At 47.8% G+C, this 21,312-nt stretch overlaps 1 protein-coding gene across 1 annotated transcript in view; it reads right to left on the bottom strand.

Annotated features, from left to right (window-relative positions):
- Nucleotides 1–1,032: 1,032 nt before the first annotated feature.
- LOC139397641 (receptor-type tyrosine-protein phosphatase R-like) overlaps nt 1,033–21,312 on the bottom strand; it is a gene marked incomplete at its 3' end in the record, with an annotated part of 35,821 nt that continues 15,541 nt past the window's right edge. The window contains exons 5-10 of the mRNA XM_071144199.1: nt 17,021–17,170; nt 16,214–16,440; nt 9,595–9,784; nt 8,272–8,356; nt 3,384–3,463; nt 1,033–1,170 (exon numbers count right to left, since the gene is read on the bottom strand). Of these exons, the coding sequence (XP_071000300.1) occupies nt 1,033–1,170; nt 3,384–3,463; nt 8,272–8,356; nt 9,595–9,784; nt 16,214–16,440; nt 17,021–17,170 (870 nt within the window). The remainder of the gene's footprint in view (nt 1,171–3,383; nt 3,464–8,271; nt 8,357–9,594; nt 9,785–16,213; nt 16,441–17,020; nt 17,171–21,312) is intronic.

Below are 21,312 nucleotides of genomic sequence, written 5' to 3'. Positions count from 1 at the left end.
TAAACAGGATTATGTCATGTAATCCTGTCAAATTTACATGATAAACAGGATTATGTCATGCGATCCTGTCAAATTTACATGATAAACAGGATTATGTCATGTGATCCTGTCAAATTTACATGATAAACAGGATTATGTCATGTAATCCTGTCAAATTTACATGATAAACAGGATTATGTCATGTGATCCTGTCAAATTTACATGTGTAGAATCACGTACATATTTGTTTACACCTATCTATGGGTTCCTGTGTGTGTGTGTGTGTGTGTGTGTGTGTGTGTGTGTGTGTGTGTGTGTGTGTGTGTGTGTGTGTGTGTGTGTGTGTGTGTGTGTGTGTGTGTGTGTGTTAGGGTTGAATATTTTCCCGGGTATTAAAAATAAAAAAAATCATCCTGAGAATAAATCACTTTTCTCCCAGTCATTCTAAAGCATATAAATCATATAAATATACTTAAAAATGTAATTTGATTAGAGCTTTGATCAGCATGACAAATCAAGACTGATGCTACCTGAGATTGATACTACCTGAGACTGTTGCTACCTGAGCCTGATGCTACCTGAGACTGTTGCTACCTGAGACTGATGCTACCTGAGCCTGATGCTACCTGAGCCTGATGCTACCTGAGCCTGATTCTACCTGAGCCTGATGCTACCTGAGCCTGATGCTACCTGAGCCTGATGCTACCTGAGCCTGATGCTACCTGAGATTGATGCTACCTGAGCCTGATGCTACCTGAGCCTGATGCTACCTGAGCCTGATGCTACCTGAGCATGATGCTACCTGAGCCTGATGCTACCTGAGCATGATGCTACCTGAGCCTGATGCTACCTGAGCCTGATGCTACCTGAGCCTGATGCTACCTGAGCATGATGTGTGTGTGTGTGTGTGTGTGTGTGTGTGTGTGTGTGTGTGTGTGTGTGTGTGTGTGTGTGTGTGTGTGTGTGTGTGTGTGTGTGTGTGTGTGTGTGTGTGTGAGTGAGTGAGTGAGTGAGTGAGTGAGTGAGTGAGTGAGTGAGTGAGTGCACCCGTACCTCGTTCTTTTCCCTGAGCTTGGTGATCATGATGATGACAGGACAGTCTTCCTGCCAGGCCATCTGCCAGAAATCATTCACTGTGTTGATCATGGGACCCTGGGTGGCGATGTAGGCCTTCTCATCGCCTAGGTAACCCTGCAGATGTCAGAGAGAGGGAGGGAGGGAGGGAGGGAGGGAGGGAGGGAGGGAGGGAGGGCTATTATCAAACTGGTACACAGGAATTCTTGACTGGACCAAAATAGTTTTTGTAAACCGTCACTAGACTGGGGACTAGCTTGTTAAGGCATGATGAATGGACAGGTTGTTTAGACAGCAGAGTCACTAACCCATTCATTAGGTGTTCGTATTTCTGTCTTAATGTGTGCTGCTATTTATATATTTTTTATAATTGTTTTATTTAACCTTTATTTAACTAGGAAAGTAAGTTAAGAACCAATTTACAATGACGGCCTACCGCGGCCAAACCCGGACGACGCTGGGCCAATTATCTGATTATCCTCTATGGTGTTAGCTACTGTCCAGAGAGAGATAAACCACAGCAGGTCTGAATAGCCTCTATGGTGTTAGCTACTGTCCAGAGAGAGATAAACCACAGCAGGTCTGAATAGCCTCTATGGTGTTAGCTACTGTCCAGAGAGAGATAAACCACAACAGGTCTGAATAGCCTCTATGGTGTTAGCTACTGTCCAGAGAGAGATAAACCACAGCAGGTCTGAATAGCCTCTATGGTGTTAGCTACTGTCCAGAGAGAGATAAACCACAGCAGGTCTGAATATCCTCTATGGTGTTAGCTACTGTCCAGAGAGAGATAAACCACAGCAGGTCTGAATATCCTCTATGGTGTTAGCTATTGTCCAGGGAGAGATAAACCACAGCAGGTCTGATTATCCTCTATGGTGTTAGCTACTGTCCAGAGAGAGATAAACCACAGCAGGTCTGAATAGCCTCTATGGTGTTAGCTACTGTCCAGAGAGAGATAAACCACAGCAGGTCTGAATATCCTCTATGGTGTTAGCTACTGTCCAGAGAGAGATAAACCACAGCAGGTCTGAATATCCTCTATGGTGTTAGCTATTGTCCAGGGAGAGATAAACCACAGCAGGTCTGATTATCCTCTATGGTGTTAGCTACTGTCCAGAGAGAGATAAACCACAGCAGGTCTGAATAGCCTCTATGGTGTGAAAGAGAAAATGAGAGTGTTATGTCCCATATGGCACCCTATTCCCTATATAGTGCACTACTTTTGACCAGAATGTATTGCACTAAATAGGGAACAGGGTGCCATTGTGAAGTCATGCTAGTAGTTGAGCTTCCTGCAGTGACTACAGGGGAAGTGGCCCTATTGTATCTGCAGCTCAACGGGTCATTAGAGAGTGAGTTCACTAGTTCCTCCGGCCTGCCCTCTCTCTCCTTCTGTTCTCTCTATAGATTTACATGGAAACAACAGAAACAATGTCCTCGCTCCCCTGGCCTCACTGCTACGCTTTTCTTTCCCAAGATGGAGAAACCCGATAGGGAGAATCTGAAGTTGTTTGTTTGTTTAAAAAGGGAACAAGTCTTATATCACACCAATCAGTTCAACAACACTGGGATATGACTGCATAATATAATATGAAATATGAAGGCATGAACTAAACTAAAGATGACCAGTTAGAATCCAGGGTGATAGAATGAAATTTTTTTAACTATGTTTCATGAGTTCCGTTCTAATCTCTAATCTGTTATAATCTGAATATGCATACCTGTACAGACAACTTTAATCTGTGTTTTATTCTGACTATGCATACCTGTACAGACAACTTTAATCTGTGTTATAATCTGACTATGCATACCTGTACAGACAACTTTAATCTGTGTTTTATTCTGACTATGCATACCTGTACAGACAACTTTAATCTGTGTTTTATTCTGACTATGCATACCTGTACAGACAACTTTAATCTGTGTTATAATCTGACTATGCATACCTGTACAGACAACTTTAATCTGTTATAATCTGACTATGCATACCTGTACAGACAACTTTAATCTGTGTTATAATCTAACTATGCATACCTGTACAGACAACTTTAATCTGTTATAATCTGGCTATGCATTCCTGTACAGACAACTTTCAGGAAATGTTTTTTACCTGTTCATTATGAGAGCGCTATCATGTGCCATTTTGGCTCTAACTAAGAGATCACTGTTGTTTTACAAACACAACATCCACCTGTTTTGGTTTGGGTTCAGAATTCAATGTGTTCACAAACAATGGTTAAGAACCCTGAACAGTCCCTGGGCTCACATGCTTACCCTGTAATTGGCATTGGTGTGTGTGTGTGTGTGTGTGTGTGTGCATAACTTACCCTAATGTAGTTGGCGTTGATATAGCTGCTGAGAGGGTCGAAGGAGCTCTTGGTCCTCAGGATCACTCTGGAATGTGGATCTACAGGAGACAACAGATATGTTACCAGCTATTAGAATCAGATATGTTAGTGACTAAAGGGTTCCAGCTATTAGAATCAGATAGATATGTTAGTGACTGGAGGTTCCAGCTGTTAGAATCAGATAGATATGTTAGTGACTGGAGGTTCCAGCTGTTAGAATCAGATAGATATGTTAGTGACTGGAGGTTCCAGCTGTTAGAATCAGATAGATATGTTAGTGACTGGAGGTTCCAGCTGTTAGAATCAGATAGATATGTTAGTGACTGGAGGTTCCAGCTGTTAGAATCAGATAGATATGTTAGTGACTGGAGGTTCCAGCTATTAGAATCAGATAGATATGTTAGTGACTGGAGGTTCCAGCTGTTAGAATCAGATAGATATGTTAGTGACTGGAGGTTCCAGCTGTTAGAATCAGATAGATCTGTTAGTGACTGGAGGTTCCAGCTGTTAGAATCAGATAGATATGTTAGTGACTGGAGGTTCCAGCTGTTAGAATCAGATAGATATGTTAGTGACTGGAGGTTCCAGCTGTTAGAATCAGATAGATATGTTAGTGACTGGAGGTTCCAGCTATTAGAATCAGATAGATATGTTAGTGACTGGAGGTTCCAGCTGTTAGAATCAGATAGATATGTTAGTGACTGGAGGTTCCAGCTGTTAGAATCAGATAGATCTGTTAGTGACTAAAGGGTTCCAGCTATTAGAATCAGATAGATATGTTAGTGACTGGAGGTTCCAGCTATTAGAATCAGATAGATCTGTTAGTGACTGGAGGTTCCAGCTGTTAGAATCAGATAGATATGTTAGTGACTGCAAACAGGACTGTTCTGTCTGGACTTCTCTGTCTGGACTGTTCTGTCTGGAGTGTTCTGTCTGAAGAGTTCTGTCTGAAGGGTTCTGTCTGGACTTCTCTGTCTGGACTGTTCTGTCTGGACTGTTTTGTCTGGACTGTTCGGTCTGAAGAGATCCGTCTGGACTTCTCTGTCTATAAGAGTTCTGTCTAGAGTGTTCTGTCTGAAGAGTTCTGTCTGGACTTCTCTGTCTGAAGAGTTCTGTCTGGACTGTTCTGTCTGGAGTGTTCTGTCTGAAGTGTTCTGTCTGGACTGTTCTGTCTGGACTGTTTTGTCTGGACTTCTCTGTCTGAAGTGTTCTGTCTAGAGTGTTCTGTCTGAAGAGTTCTGTCTGGACTTCTCTGTCTGAAGAGTTCTGTCTGGACTGCTCTGTCTGGAGTGTTCTGTCTGGAGTGTTCTGTCTGGACCTCTCTGTCTGAAGTGTTCTGTCTGGAGTGTTCTGTCTGGACTGTTCTGTCTGGACTGTTCTGTCTGGAGTGTTCTGTCTGGAGTGTTCTGTCTGGAGTGTTCTGTCTGGACCTCTCTGTCTGAAGTGTTCTGTCTGGAGTGTTCTGTCTGGACTGTTCTGTCTGGACTGCTCTGTCTGGAGTGTTTTGTCTGGAGTGTTCTGTCTGAAGTCTTCTGTCTAGACCCCAACCCCAACCTCAACCCCAGAACCCAACCTCAACCCCAGACCCCAACCTCAACCCCGAACCCCAGACCCCAACCTCAACCCCAGACCCCAACATCAACCCCAGACCTCAACCCCAGACCCCAGACCTCAACCTCAACCCCAGACCTCGACCCCAGACCCCAACCTCAACCCCAGACCCCAACCTCAACCCAGACCTCAACCCCAACCTCAACCCCAGACCCCAACCCCAACCTCAACCCCAGACCCCAATCTCAACCCCAGACCTCAACCCCAGACCCCAACCACAACCCCAGACCTCAACCCCGGACCCCAACCTCAACCCCAGACCCCAACCTCAACCTTAGACCCCAGACCCCAGACCTCAACTCCAACCTCAACCCCAGACCCCAGACCTCAACCTCAACCCCAGACCCCAGACCTCAACCCCATACCCCAACCCCAGACCTCAACCCCAGACCATAACCTCAACCCCAGACCCCAACCCCAACCTCAACCCCAGACCTCAACCCCAGACCCCAATCTCAACCCCAGACCTCAACCCCAGACCCCAACCACAACCCCAGACCTCAACCCCAGACCCCAGACCCCAACCTCAACCCCAGACCCCAACCTCAACCCTAGACCCCAGACCTCAACTCCAACCTCAACCCCAGACCTCAACCCCAGACCCCAGACCCCAACCTCAACCCCAGACCCCAGACCTCAACCCCAGACCCCAGACCTCAACACCAGACCCCAGACCTCAACCTCAATCCCCGACCCCAGACCCCAACCTCAACCCCAGACCTCAACCTCAACCCCAGACCCCAACCTCAAATCCCAGACCCCAGACTACAACCCCAGACCCCAACCCCAACCTCAACCCCAGACCTCAACCCCAGACTACAACCCCAGACCCCAGACCTCAACCCCAGACCCCAGACCTCAACCCCAGACCCCAACCTCAACCCCAGACCTCAACCCCTGACCTCAACCCCAGACTACAACCCTAGACCCCAACCTCAACCCCAGACCTCAACCCCTGACCTCAACCCCAGACCTCAACCCCAGACCCCAACCTCAACCCCTGACCCCAACCTCAACCCCAGACCCCAGACCTCAACCCCAGACCCCAGACCTCAACCCCAAACCCCAGACCACAACCCCAGACTACAACTCCAGACCTCAACCCCAGACTACAACCCCAGACCCCAGACCTCAACCCCAGACTACAACCCCAGATCCCAACCTCAACCCCAGACCCCAACCTCAACCCCAGACCACAACCCCAGACTACAACCCCAGACCACAACCTCAACCCCAGACCACAACCCCAGACTACAACCCCAGATCCCAACCTCAACCCCAGACCCCAACCTCAACCCCAGACCTCAACCCCAGACCCCAACCTCAACCCCAGACCTCAACCCCAGACCTCAACCCCAGACCCCAACCTCAACCCCAGACCCCAACCTCAACCCCAGACTACAACCCCAGACCCCAGACCCCAACCTCAACCCCAGACCTCAACCCCAGACCCCAACCTCAACCCCTGTGCTCTGCGTGTTGAAGGAAGACTGCTGGTTCAGACAGGAAGCCTGATAACGTTCCAAGGTGTGAACGGGAAGACAGTAACATTCCAACCCAACTGTCTTTTTATTACAGAATGATGTAATTCACACACACACACACACACACACACACACACACACACACACACACACACACACACACTACTATAACACCCTATTCCCTAGTTAACACCCTATTCCCTAGTTAGTGCACTACTATAGCACCCTATTCCCTAGTTAGTGCACTACTATAGCACCCTATTCCCTAGTTAGTGCACTACTATAACACCCTATTCCCTAGTTAGTGCACTACTATAGCACCCTATTCCCTAGTTAGTGCACTACTATAACACCCTATTCCCTAGTTAGTGCACTACTATAACACCCTATTCCCTAGTTAGTGCACTACTATAACACCCTATTCCCTAGTTAGTGCACTACTATAACACCCTATTCCCTAGTTAATGCGTTACTATAGCACCCTATTCCCTAGTTAGTGCACTACTATAACACCCTATTCCCTAGTTAATGCGTTACTATAGCACCCTATTCCCTAGTTAGTGCGCTACTACAGCACCCTATTCCCTAGTTAGTGCAGTACTTTTGATCAGGACCCACAGGGTTAAAGGCAGAACACTAGGGAATAGGACACCATTTGGGACACACCTAGAGGCTGTTTAAAGAATCAGGAAGGAACAGCTCATCTCAGACATTTGGTTTATATTTGACCACCTCCGTCCACCAGGCTAACCAACCAGACAGGGCAGCACTAAAACACTTCCTGTATGACCAGGAGAGGTTGTGGCGGTTGGCTATGTTTGGTTGTATTCAGTGTTGCTTACATAGAGGTCGACCAGCCAAACACATGCTGCACACAACAACATATCATGCGCTGCAGAGAATGTGTGTCTATGTGTGTGTGTGTGTGTGTGTGTGTGTGTGTGTGTGTGTGTGTGTGTGTGTGTGTGTGTGTGTGTGTGTGTGTGTGTGTGTGTGTGTGTTGTGTGTGTGTGTGTGTGTGTGTGTGTGTGTTCGTGTGTGTGTGTGTGTGTGTGTGTGTGTTCGTGTGTGTGTGTGTGTGTGTGTGTGTGTGTGTGTGTGTGTTCGTGTGTGTGTGTGTGTTCGTGTGTGTGTGTGTGTGTGTGTGTGTGTGTGTGTGTGTGTGTGTGTGTGTGTGTGTCGTGTGTGTGTGTGTGTTGGTGTGTGTGTGTGTGTGTGTGTGTGTGTGTGTGTGTGTGTGTGTGTGTGTGTGTGTGTGTGTGTTCGTGTGTGTGTGTGTGTGTGTGTGAGCCCAAAGGTTGACAATAACAGACAGTGACAGGTTGACAGAACTACTGCTGTGTGAGATAGACAAGCCTAATCTACCGCGACACGACACTGACCCTCACATTAACACCATAGCCTTAGTCTGTGGACCACACAACAGGTTGTGGCTCTGTGGGTGGTCAATTAGTCCTTATAAACTGGGTGGTTCCAGACCTGAATGCTGATTGGCTGAAATCCGTGGTATATCAGACCATATATGGGTATGACAAAACATGTATTTTTACAGCTCTAATTACGTTGGTAACCAGTTTATAACAGCAATAAGGCACCTTGGGGGTTTGTGGTATATGGCTAATATACCACGGCTAAGGGCTGTGTCCAGGCACTCCGCGTTGTGTCGTGCTTAAAGAACAACCCTTAGCCGTGTTATATTGGCCATATACCACACCCCCCTCGAGTCTTAATGCTTAATGAACTAATACATATTAAAAATCTAATATACTTACTTGGCAGTATTGTCTTGTATCTGTTTTTGGTTCCATGACTGGAAATGTCCATCACCTTTGGATCCACAAAGTTCATTGGGATTTCCTGAACGGACAAACAAAACAGACAAACAAAAACAAACAAACAAAAACAGACAAACAAAAACACAATTTAACTCATGAAGCAAGTTGGTGGTTGAAGATATCCCTCTAGTGGTGTGGGGGCTGTGTTTGGCAAAGTGGGTGGGGTTATATCCTTCCTGTTTGGCCCTGTCTGGGGGTGTCCTCGGATGGGGCCACAGTGTCTCCTGACCCCTCCTGTCTCAGCCTCCAGTATTTATGCTGCAGTAGTTTATGTGTCGGGGGGCTAGGGTCAGTTTGTTATATCTGGAGTACTTCTCCTGTCCTATTCGGTGTCCTGTGTGAATTTAAGTGTGCCCTCTCTAATTCTCTCTTTCTCTCTCTCGGAGGACCTGAGCCCTTGGACCATGCCTCAGGACTACCTGACATGACGACTCCTTGCTGTCCCCAGTCCATCTGGCCGTGCTGCTGCTCCAGTTTCAACTGTTCTGCCTTATTATTATTGGACCATGCTGGTCATTTATGAACATTTGAACATCTTGGCCATGTTCTGTTATAATCTCCACCCGGCACAGCCAGAAGAGGACTGGCCACCCCTCAGAGCCTGGTTCTTCTCTAGGTGTCTTTCTAGGTTTTGGCCTTTCTAGGTTGTTTTTCCTAGCCACTGTGCTTCTACACCTGCATTGCTTGCTGTTTGGGGTTTTAGGCTGGGTTTCTGTACAGCACTTTGAGATGTCTGCTGATGTAAGAAGGGCTATATAAATAAATTTGATTTGATTTGATTTAAATCAAATGGTTTAAACAGCCCATAAATGTTGAGGTGGATTGTTCCACATACACAAATGTAATAGGCTATCCGGTCTTGAATAACAGAGTTGATTAATCAAGTAGTTGACCACAGGAACACAACGCTGTGTAGTGGTTGTGTTGACGTTTTGTTCACTCACGACGAACCCTGTGTGTAGGGTCTGTGTGTGGAGCGCCACGTCTCGTAGCTGTGTGTGTGTGTGTGGTGTGTGTGTGTGTGTATGGTGTGTGCGTGTGTGTGCGTGTGTGTGTGGTGTGTGTGTGTGTGTGTGTGTGTATGGTGTGTGCGTGTGTGTGCGTGTGTGTGCGTGCGTGTGTTTGTGTGTGTGTGTGGTGTGTGTGCGTGTGTGTGTGTGTGTGTGTGTGGTGTGTGTGTGTGTGTGTGTGTGTGTGTGTGTGTGTGTGTGTGTGTGTGTGGTGTGTGTGTGTGTGCATGCATGTGTTCATTCCACTCACAGCAAACTCTGCGTGCAGCGTCTGTGTGTTGAGCACCACGTCTCGTAGCTGCTGTCTGGACAGGGTCCGGCTGGCTGACTGCAGGTACTCCTGAGTGGCCCTCTCTCTGGGGGTCACCACCCCACAGTTCAGGGGCTCCACTGAGGCCAGGGAGGACATGTCCAGCACCAGGGAGACGTTGGAGCCTCTCCTACAGGACCAAAACACATGTTAACATGGTCTTTTCCTCGTTCTACGTTGATCTGCCTTTTCTCAGAGTGGCTTACTGTGGTGTTTCTATTGGCAGAATGCGGGTCATAAACAAACCGTATTCTGCCTAGCAACATGGGCGACAGATTACTGTAACTGGCTAATCAAGGGAACAATTGTTGAACTCGACTGGACTATCTTTAAATTCTATTTGTTTGTTCCTCCTCATCTCCTGAAGATAACATGTCTTGGTCTATTCGCACGCCCACATCAAATCACCTTCTCATTGTTTACCCTGGCCCAATCAGAGGGGGTTAAATATGGCGTCCGGTCCCGGTTGGCTGGGCTTCCAGAACAACAACAAACTGTTAAGAACAAACTCTGGCTAATGACCAATCACCATGGAGACAGGTCTTCCTGACCCCCTGACACCAGCTAATGCCCAATCACCAAGGAGACATGTCTTCCTGACTCCCTGACACCAGCTAATGACCAATCACCAAGGAGACAGGTCTTCCTGACTCCCTGACACCAGCTAATGCCCAATCACCAAGGAGACATGTCTTCCTGACTCCCTGACACCAGCTAATGACCAATCACCACGGAGACAGGTCTTCCTGACCCCTTAACACCAGCTAATGCCCAATCACCACGGAGACAGGTCTTCCTGACCCCTTGACACCAGCTAATGCCCAATCACCACAGAGACAGGTCTTCCTGACCCCCTGACACCCGCTATAGAATACACACACGCACGCATATATACAGTATATAGTCTCTCTCTCTGTCTCTCTCTCTCTCTCTCTGTCTCTCTCTGTCTCTGTCTCTGTATCTCTCTCTGTATCTGTCTCTCTCTCTCTCTGTCTCTCTCTGTCTCTCTCTCTGTCTCGCTCTGCCTCTCTCTCTCTCTCTCTCTGTCTCTCTCTCTCTCTCTCTCTGTCTCTCTGTCTCTCTGTCTCTCTCTGTCTCTCTATGTCTCTCCCTCTCTCTCTCTCTGTCTCTCTCTGTCTCTCTCTGTCTCTCTCTCTGTCTCGCTCTGCCTCTCTCTCTCTCTCTCTGTCTCTCTCTCTCTCTCTCTCTGTCTCTCTGTCTCTCTGTCTCTCTCTGTCTCTCTATGTCTCTCTCTCTGTCTCTCTCTGTCTCTCTCTCTCTGTCTCTCTGTCTCTCTCTCTCTCTCCATCTGGCTGCTCAGCCATTGTAACATCTCGATGACCATTTTGCCAAAAATCTTCAACAATGCAGAGACCAGCATATCTCTGTTTTCTCAGTTGTTGACACTGAATGCCGAGCACAGACCAAAGGGAATTGTTCCAGTCTGGACCGAACATTCAGTGTTGTGTGTCCACTCTGAACTGCAGTCCTGCAACAATCAGCCCCATGGCGGCTCAGGAAGTAGCCAGTTTCCTGTCAGAGAGTCACGCCTTTCCCTTTTGTTCTTGTGGTCTGAGCCCAAATGGCAGTCTATTCAGAGGCAGTGGAGTCACAGGTTAGGGCTGCTGGTGCCTGTCACTCCGTACTGTTTTACTTGACAGGAAGATGGCATGTGCGTGGTTAGTGACACCACTCAGGTTTCTAAGTGTATATTGTTTAAAATAATCAACTTGGTGGTTCGAGCCCTGAATGCTGATTGGCCGACGGCCGTAGTATATCAGACTGTATACCACGGGTATGACAAAACATGTATTTTTACAGCTCTAATTACGTTGGTAACCAGTTTATAACAGCAATAAGGCACCTCAGGGGTTTGTGGTATATGGCCATATACCACAGCTAAGGGCTGTATCCTGGCACTCAGCGTTGTGTCGTGCCTAAGAACAGCCCTTAGCCGTGTTATATTGGCCATATACCACAGCTAAGGGCTGTATCCTGGCACTCAGCGTTGCGTCGTGCATAAGAACAGCCCTTAGCCGTGGTATATTGGCCATATACCACAGCTAAGGGCTGTATCCTGGCACTCAGCGTTGCGTCGTGCATAAGAACAGCCCTTAGCCGTGTTATATTGGCCATATACCACAGCTAAGGGCTGTATCCTGGCACTCAGCGTTGCGTCGTGCATAAGAACAGCCCTTAGCCGTGTTATATTGGCCATATACCACAGCTAAGGGCTGTATCCTGGCACTCAGCGTTGTGTCGTGCCTAAGAACAACCCTTAGCCGTGGTATATTGGCCATATACCACAGCTAAGGGCTGTATCCTGGCACTCAGCGTTGCGTCGTGCATAAGAACAGCCCTTAGCCGTGTTATATTGGCCATATACCACAGCTAAGGGCTGTATCCTGGCACTCAGCGTTGCGTCGTGCCTAAGAACAGCCCTTAGCCGTGTTATATTGGCCATATACCACAGCTAAGGGCTGTATCCTGGCACTCAGCGTTGTGTCGTGCCTAAGAACAACCCTTAGCCGTGGTATATTGGCCATATACCACAGCTAAGGGCTGTATCCTGGCACTCAGCGTTGCGTCGTGCCTAAGAACAACCCTTAGCCGTGGTATATTGGCCATATACCACAGCTAAGGGCTGTATCCAGAAACTCAGCGTTGCGTCGTGCCTAAGAACAACCCTTAGCCGTGGTATATTGGCCATATACCACAGCTAAGGGCTGTATCCAGAAACTCAGCGTTGCGTCGTGCCTAAGAACAACCCTTAGCCGTGGTATATTGGCCATATACCACAGCTAAGGGCTGTATCCAGAAACTCAGCGTTGCGTCGTGCCTAAGAACAACCCTTAGCCGTGGTATATTGGCCATATACCACAGCTAAGGGCTGTATCCTGGCACTCAGCGTTGCGTCGTGCCTAAGAACAACCCTTAGCCGTGGTATATTGGCCATATACCACAGCTAAGGGCTGTATCCAGAAACTCAGCGTTGCGTCGTGCCTAAGAACAACCCTTAGCCGTGGTATATTGGCCATATACCACAGCTAAGGGCTGTATCCTGGCACTCAGCGTTGCGTCGTGCCTAAGAACAACCCTTAGCCGTGGTATATTGGCCATATACCACAGCTAAGGGCTGTATCCTGGCACTCAGCGTTGCGTCGTGCCTAAGAACAACCCTTAGCCGTGTTATATTGGCCATATACCACACCTCCTCCGGCCTTATTGCATTAAATATATAATGCTGACAGTGTTAATGATCTTCTTCCTGTCATATAATATATACATTCTAACCTACATTTACATAGAGGAAATAGACATTACAGTTCCAGACCTGAGCGTTATCAGGCATCCTCAAACTGCACTCCAACATGTTACAAAAGCACTTGACAATATTCCCCCCCAAAATCTATCACCATGAGACACCTGCCAGTGAAATGAACCCTCTCTCATTGCATTTTATCCTGCTTCATTGTTTTACATAAAGAACATTCCTGACAGAGGCCTGTTCCGGAACATTCTCTCACTTCCTTCTTATAAACATCAGGATGACTTGTGACATAAGGGGCCTCAATCTCAATTCATCTTTCCTCACCTCCTTCTCAACTGTATACTAGGAGAAGGTCAGAGGGGGAGGGGCTATGTACCTTCTCCTTCAATGGGTTTAGAGAAGGAGGTGAGGAGAGGAGGTGAGCAATCGAGGTAAGATTATTTGAGAAAGAACCAAGACGTCCTCTTCCCTCCTCCTCTACCTCCTCCTCTATGTCCTCCATCTCCTCCTTCTCCACCCCTTCCTTCCTCCTCCTCCCCCCTTCCTTCCTCCTCCTCCACCTCTTCCATCCTTCTCATCCTCCTCCTCATTCCCTCCTCCTCCTCTTCTACATCCTCCATCTCCTCCTTCTCTCCCTCTTCCCTCCTTCTCCCCCCTTCCTTCCTCCTCCTCCCCCTCTCCAGTCCTTCTCGTCCTCCTCCTCATTCCCTTATTTTCCTCCTCATCCTCCTCCTCCTCCTCTCCCCCTCTTCCCTCCTACTCCCCCCCTTCCTCCTCCTCCTCCTCCTCCTCTTCTCCCCCTCTTCCCTCCTTCTCCTCCTCCTTTCCTCCTCCTCTTCCTGCTCCTCCCTGTTCCCACCTTCCTCAGACTAAGGCAGAGGAGGTGGTCTACCCCTCATTCTACACGTACTCTACGGAGAACACCTGCCACCAAACACAATCAGATGTTAGAGGTCGGGGGAAAATACCACGGCTCAATGCCTCTGGACTCTGGCCAGCATGTAACAGTTCACCTGAGTGCAGTGGGATGTGATAACATAACCCACAACTTACTGCTGGGACATGATACAATCTGCTGGTATCAGCCATTCATTTGGGGATTGTGTGTAGCTACAACATCTAATCTGCTTGGTGTAAACGCACGATGAAAACCTTCAAATGTCTTCAAACCAGTTTCGCTCTGTGTCTCTCTCTGTGTTCTCTCTCTGTGTCTCTTTCTGTGTCTCTCTCTGTGTCTCTCTCTGTGTTCTCTCTCTGTGGTCTCTCTCTGTGTCTCTCTCTGTGTCTCTCTCTGTGTCTCTCTCTGTGTCTCTCTATGTGTCTCTCTCTGTGTTCTTTCTCTGTGTTCTCTCTCTGTGTCTCTCTGTGTGTTCTCTCTCTGTGTCTCTTTCTGTGTCTCTCTCTGTGTCTCTCTCTGTGTCTCTCTCTGTGTCTCTCTCTGTCTCTCTCTGTGTCTCTCTCTCTGTCTCTCTCTGTGTCTCTCTCTGTGTCTCTCTCTGTGTCTCTCTCTGTGTCTCACTCTGTGTCTCACTCTGTGTCTCACTCTGTGTCTCTCTCTGTGTCTCTCTGTGTCTCTCTCTGTGTCTCTCTCTGTGTCTCTCTCTGTGTCTCTCTCTGTGTCTCTCTCTGTGTTCTCTCTCTGTGTCTCTCTCTGTGTCTCTCTCTCTGTGTCTCTCTCTGTGTTCTCTCTCTGTGTCTCTCTCTGTTCTCTCTCTGTGTCTCTCTCTGTGTCTCTCTCGCTGTCTCTCTCCGTGTCTCTCTCTCTGTCTCTCTCTCTGTGTAGTTAAAAGCAGCAGTGGAAAGTTTCCCAGACATCACTTACAGTGTTCTTCTAAAGTCAAGCCAGAGAGGAAGAGCAACATTAAAGACTTTAGACTTCACCCCTTCCCCTCCTTCCCCCTCCTCTCCTCACCCCTCCTCTGCCTCCTCCCCCCTCCTTCCCCTCCTCTCCCCCTCATCCCCTCCTTCTCCCTCTCCCCTCCCTCCTCTCCTCTTCACCTCCTACCCCTCCTCCCCTCCTCTCCCCCTCTACCCCTCCCCCTCCTCCTTGTCCTCTCCCCCATCCGTCCGTTCTTTGTGTCACTAGGACAGTTCTTGATTGGCCGCCAACATCCAACCAAACCCTGCCCTGACCTCATATACACTACAGCCCAGCTATTGAGAGAGACCCTCCAGCTCTGGGACAATCAGGCTATAGACTACAGCCCAGCTATTGAGAGAGACCCTCCAGTTCTGGGACAATCAGGCTATAGACTACAGCCCAGCTATGGAGAGAGACCCTCCAGCTCTGGGACATTCAGGCTATAGACTACAGCCCAGCTATGGAGAGAGACCTCCAGCTCTGGGACAATCAGGCTATAGACTACAGCCCAGCTATTGAGAGAGACCCTCCAGCTCTGGGACAATCCGGCTATAGACTACAGCCCAGCTATGGAGAGAGACCCTCCAGCTCTGGGACATTCAGGCTATAGACTACAGCCCAGCTATGGAGAGAGACCTCCAGCTCTGGGACAATCAGGCTATAGACTACAGCCCAGCTATTGAGAGAGACCCTCCAGCTCTGGGACAATCCGGCTATAGACTACAGCCCAGCTATGGAGAGAGACCCTCCAGTTCTGAGACAATCAGGCTATAGACTACAGCCCAGCTATGGAGAGAGACCCTCCAGCTCTGGGACAATCAGGCTATAGACTACAGCCCAGCTATGTAGAGAGACCCTCCAGCTCTGGGACAATCAGGCTATAGACTACAGCCCAGCTATGGAGAGAGACCCTCCAGCTCTGGGACAATCAGGCTATAGACTACAGCCCAGCTGTGTAGAGAGACCCTACAGCTCTGGGACAATCAGGCTATAGACTACAGCCCAGCTATGGAGAGAGACCCTCCAGCTCTGGGACAATCAGGCTATAGACTACAGCCCAGCTATTGAGAGACCCTCCAGCTCTGGGACAATCAGGCTATAGACTACAGCCCAGCTATTGAGAGAGACCCTCCAGCTCTGGGACAATCAGGCTATAGACTACAGCCCAGCTATTGAGAGACCCTCCAGCTCTGGGACAATGAGGCTATAGACTACTTCAAAACGGTTACATGGTTTCAGTCTTTCAACCCAGAATCATTGTGAGATGATTTAGTGGACAACTGAACCCACACTGCTCATGCTTCTTTTTACAAGGAGACGAGAACCAGAATCGTCCTTGTCCTTTTATACAGAACGCTCATCGGTTTGGTCCAACACAGATGAACATTGAGTGTCCATATTTAATATCACCACCAGTATTCACTCACCTCTCCTGGAGACACGCGGCAGGCTTCATCCTGAAGGGAGAGGGGCTGGCTGACAGGCAGGGTTTCTGGTGGGCAGGGGGGAGCTGCGGAGGACCACAGCTGGAGCTGGAGACAGGGATGGGGACAGGGGTGGTGGGTGGAGGACGGCAGGCTCTGGGTGGAGGTATGGATGTGGGTGTAGAAGGCGGTGCTGGCTCTGCTTGGACCATGCTGCTAGAGAAGGGGACCTGAGGAATAATGACAAGATGGGACAGCATTAGTTGAGCTTCAGACACTCCTTTACTAAAGATAAAACCAGGACCTGGGAAATAATGACAAGATGGGACAGCATTAGTTGAGCTTCAGACACTCCTTTATTAAAGATAAAACCAGGACCTGTATTCACAAAGCATCTCACAGTAGAAAGACATATGTTTTATTGTCACATACACCCGGGTAGGGGCAGTGAAATGTGTTGTTTTACAGGCTCAGTGCCGCCCTCCTGAAGTGCCTTGCTCAATGGCACATCAGCAGATTGTTCACCTTGACAGTTCCTTTTGGTTACTGGTCCACTGCTCTAACTGCTAGACTACCTGCTGCCCTGTAAGAGAGCTGATCTTGGATCAGTTTGGTCTTTTAGATCAGATTGAATAGGATGATGTGGTCAGGCAGGACCTGATCCTAGATCAGCACTCGTACTCTGAAATTCTTTATGAATACAGGTGTATTACACATAACATTATGGTACTGTAGTACATCATGCTACAACTTGGGGCTTCAAATATGTGTTGCATTATGGGAATTGTAGTTAATCGCGCTCCAACCTACCTGGGGCTGGGTCTGGGCTCCGACGGCGTGCAGCGGGACCGGGGGTGGGACGGTGACAGGGGTCAGGTGAAGGTCGCGGCTGGGGAACACGGACTGCTCTTTGGTCTGCCTGTCAGAATATTCAACCTTCTCCTTTAGACGGTAGAGGACCTGAGAGAGAGGAGAGGAGAGGAGAGGAGAGGAGAGGAGAGGAGAGGGGAGGGGAGAGGAGAGGAGAGGAGAGGAGAGGAGAGGAGAGGAGAGGAGAGGAGAGGAGAGGAGAGGAGAGGAGGGAGGGGAGGGCAGGAGAGGGTGTAGAGAAGAGGGTTTAGAGGGTGTAGATGAGAGGAGAGGAGAGGAGGGAGGGGGTGTAGAGGAGAGGGTGTAGAGGAGAGGAGAGGGTGTAGAAGAGAGGAGAGGGTGTAGAAGAGAGGAGAGGGTGTAGAAGAGAGGAGAGGAGAAGAGAAGAGAAGAGAAGAGAGGAGAGGGTGTAGAGAAGAGGGTTTAGAGGGTGTAGATGAGAGGAGAGGAGAGGAGGGGGTGTAGAGGAGAGGGTGTAGAAGAGAGGAGAGGGTGTAGAAGAGAGGATAAGAGAAGAGAGGAGAGGAGAGGAGAGGAGAGGAGAGGAGAGGAGAGGAGAGGAGAGCTTTGATTGCTATTGAAATGAAAGAGCAGTTCACAGCAAACCTTATGGACATCACAACACTTCCTCATTCCTTCTTTCTGTTTCCAGTCACCTCAGGTGTCCTGCTGCTTACAATGAGTCCCCACTGGTCTCTTTTCCAGGTGATTAGCCTTACGGCTGAGCTAATTTTGGAGTTCTAATGTCACTGTCTGCAGGCCCTGAGGTGGCATGACCTCAGAGGACCCGCCAGCCACAGAGAGAGAGAGCAGTGAGACCTGGGTTCAATCTTGGATTCACACTAGATCATTATATTGTGACATTGTGATATTGTGATATTGAGATATTGAGAAATTGTGACATTGTAATATTGAGATATTGTGATATTGTGACATGCATGCCCTCTTGTGGATGTGAAACATAGTTCTGTTGGAGAGGGCTGAGTGATATAGTCTACAACATGTACAATAACATGGGAGATGGCTGAGTGATATAGTCTACAACATGTACAACAACATGGGAGATGGCTGAGTGATATAGTCTACAACATGTACAACAACATGGGAGATGGCTGAGTGATATAGTCTACAACATGGGAGATGGCTGAGTGATATAGTCTACAACATGTACATTAACATGGGAGATGGCTGAGTGATATAGTCTACAACATGGGAGATGGCTGAGTGATACAGTCTACAACATGGGAGATGGCTGAGTGATATAGTCTACAACATGGGAGATGGCTGAGTGATATAGTCTACAACATGTACAACAACAAGGGAGATGGCTGAGTGATATAGTCTACAACATGGGAGATGGCTGAGTGATATAGTCTACAACATGTACATTAACATGGGAGATGGCTGAGTGATATAGTCTACAACAACATGGGAGATGGCTGAGTGATATAGTCTACAACATGAGAGATGGCTGAGTGATATAGTCTACAACATGTACATTAACATGGGAGATGGCTGAGTGATATAGTCTACAACATGGGAGATGGCTGAGTGATATAGTCTACAACATGTACAACAACATGGGAGATGGCTGAGTGATATAGTCTACAACATGGGAGATGGCTGAGTGATATAGTCTACAACATGTACATTAACATGAGAGATGGCTCAGTGATATAGTCTACAACATGGGAGATGGCTGAGTGATATAGTCTACAACAACATGGGAGATGGCTGAGTGATATAGTCTACAACATGGGAGATGGCTGAGTGATACAGTCTACAACATGTACATTAACATGGGAGATGGCTGAGTGATATAGTCTACAACATGGGAGATGGCTGAGTGATATAGTCTACAACAACATGGGAGATGGCTGAGTGATATAGTCTACAACATGGGAGATGGCTGAGTGATATAGTCTACAACATGTACATTAACATGTGAGATGGCTGAGTGATATAGTCTACAACATGGGAGATGGCTGAGTGATACAGTCTACAACATGTACATTAACATGGGAGATGGCTGAGTGATATAGTCTACAACATGGGAGATGGCTGAGTGATATAGTCTACAACATGTACATTAACATGGGAGATGGCTGAGTGATATAGTCTACAACATGGGAGATGGCTGAGTGATACAGTCTACAACATGTACATTAACATGGGAGATGGCTGAGTGATATAGTCTACAACATGGGAGATGGCTGAGTGATATAGTCTACAACAACATGGGAGATGGCTGAGTGATATAGTCTACAACATGGGAGATGGCTGAGTGATATAGTCTACAACATGGGAGATGGCTGAGTGATATAGTCTACAACAACATGGGAGATGGCTGAGTGATATAGTCTACAACATGGGAGATGGCTGAGTGATATAGTCTACAACATGTACATTAACATGTGAGATGGCTGAGTGATATAGTCTACAACATGGGAGATGGCTGAGTGATACAGTCTACAACATGTACATTAACATGGGAGATGGCTGAGTGATATAGTCTACAACATGGGAGATGGCTGAGTGATATAGTCTACAACAACATGGGAGATGGCTGAGTGATATAGTCTACAACATGGGAGATGGCTGAGTGATATAGTCTACAACAACATGGGAGATGGCTGAGTGATATAGTCTACAACATGGGAGATGGCTGAGTGATATAGTCTACAACATGTACATTAACATGGGAGATGGCTGAGTGATATAGTCTACATTAACATGGGAGAGGGCTGAGTGATATGGTCTACAACATGGGAGATGGCTGAGTGATATAGTCTACAACAACATGGGAGATGGCTGAGTGATATAGTCTACAACATGGGAGATGGCTGAGTGATATAGTCTACAACAACATGGGAGATGGCTGAGTTATATAGTCTACAACATGTACATTAACATGGGAGATGGCGCCCTCCTGTGGAATCCAGTCATGTTGCACGTCCTCTTTGAGCTCATAACAGTTTAGTAACAATAGCTAATGCATGGATTGAATTGTAGGTATACCAAGCAGAATGTAAACACAGCACAGCATAACTTCCTGCTAAATAAAGGTTACAGAAATACCCAGAAATACCCCTGTAAAACATTCAAAGCCCACTTCCTGCTAAATAAAGGTTACAGTAATACCCTTGTAAGACATTCAAAGCCCACTTCCTGTGCATTAGCATGTTGTTCCTGTTAGGAAGAAGAGTTAACAACCTGAACTAGGAACTAGGGGTCATATCTTGTCTGTGTCCTAAGGGCCCTTGTCTAAAGTAGTGCACTATATAGGAAATAGGGCCCTGGTCTAAAGTAGTGCACTATATAGGGAATAGGGCTCTGGTCTAAAGTAGTGCACTATATAAGGAGTAGGGCCCTGGTCTAAAGTAGTGGACTATATAGGGAATAGGGCCCTGGTCTAAAGTAGTGCACTAAATAGGGAATAGGGCTGTGGTCTAAAGCAGTGGGAATAGCGAATAATGTGCTATTTGGGATTCACACAGGATGTGACCACTGGTTACTGGATGTGACCCCTGGTTACTGGATGTGACTATTGGTTACAGGATGTGACCCCTGGTTACTGGATGTGACTATTGGTTACAGGATGTGACCCCTGGTAACAGGATGTGACCCCTGGTTACTAGATGTGACTATTGGTTACAGGATGTGACCCCTGGTAACAGGATGTGACCCCTGGTTACAGGATGTGACCCCTGGTTACTGGATGTGATCCCTGGTTACAGAATGTGACCCCTGGTTACAGGATGTGACCCCTGGTTACAGGATGCGACCCCTGGTTACTGGATGTGACCCCTGGTTACAGGATGTGACATCTGGTTACAGAATGTGACCCCTGGTTACTGGTTCAGGTTTTTTTGACACGATGGACCCACTAACTGACCACATTGCTATTTGGGACACAGCCCTTGTGACCTCTGACCTCTATTAAGTGACACAGCTTTAGGGTTTTAACTGGCTAATCATCCTCAGGCTATCGACCAACCACAGCATCTATCCCAGGGGCTATCAGAGGTCTGATGATGTCATGAGCTTACGAACTGATGACCTCATGTCCCGCCCACTTCGCCCTTCAGCCAATCGGAGTGCTCGGGGAGCATGTGTGAGCCAATTAGAGCGCTCTGGGATCATGTGTCAGAGAGGGAGAAAGCCTTCACATCCTTGACCACAGGCAGTCATAGCTGATCTCTTCAAATCTTCTACAGATCCTCTCTGAGACA

The sequence above is a fragment of the Oncorhynchus clarkii genome, unplaced genomic scaffold (assembly GCF_045791955.1).
Source record: "Oncorhynchus clarkii lewisi isolate Uvic-CL-2024 unplaced genomic scaffold, UVic_Ocla_1.0 unplaced_contig_792_pilon_pilon, whole genome shotgun sequence".
Lineage (NCBI taxonomy): Eukaryota > Metazoa > Chordata > Actinopteri > Salmoniformes > Salmonidae > Oncorhynchus > Oncorhynchus clarkii.
Note: the sequence above shows the minus strand (reverse complement) of the source record. Positions and strands in the feature narration are given on the sequence as shown.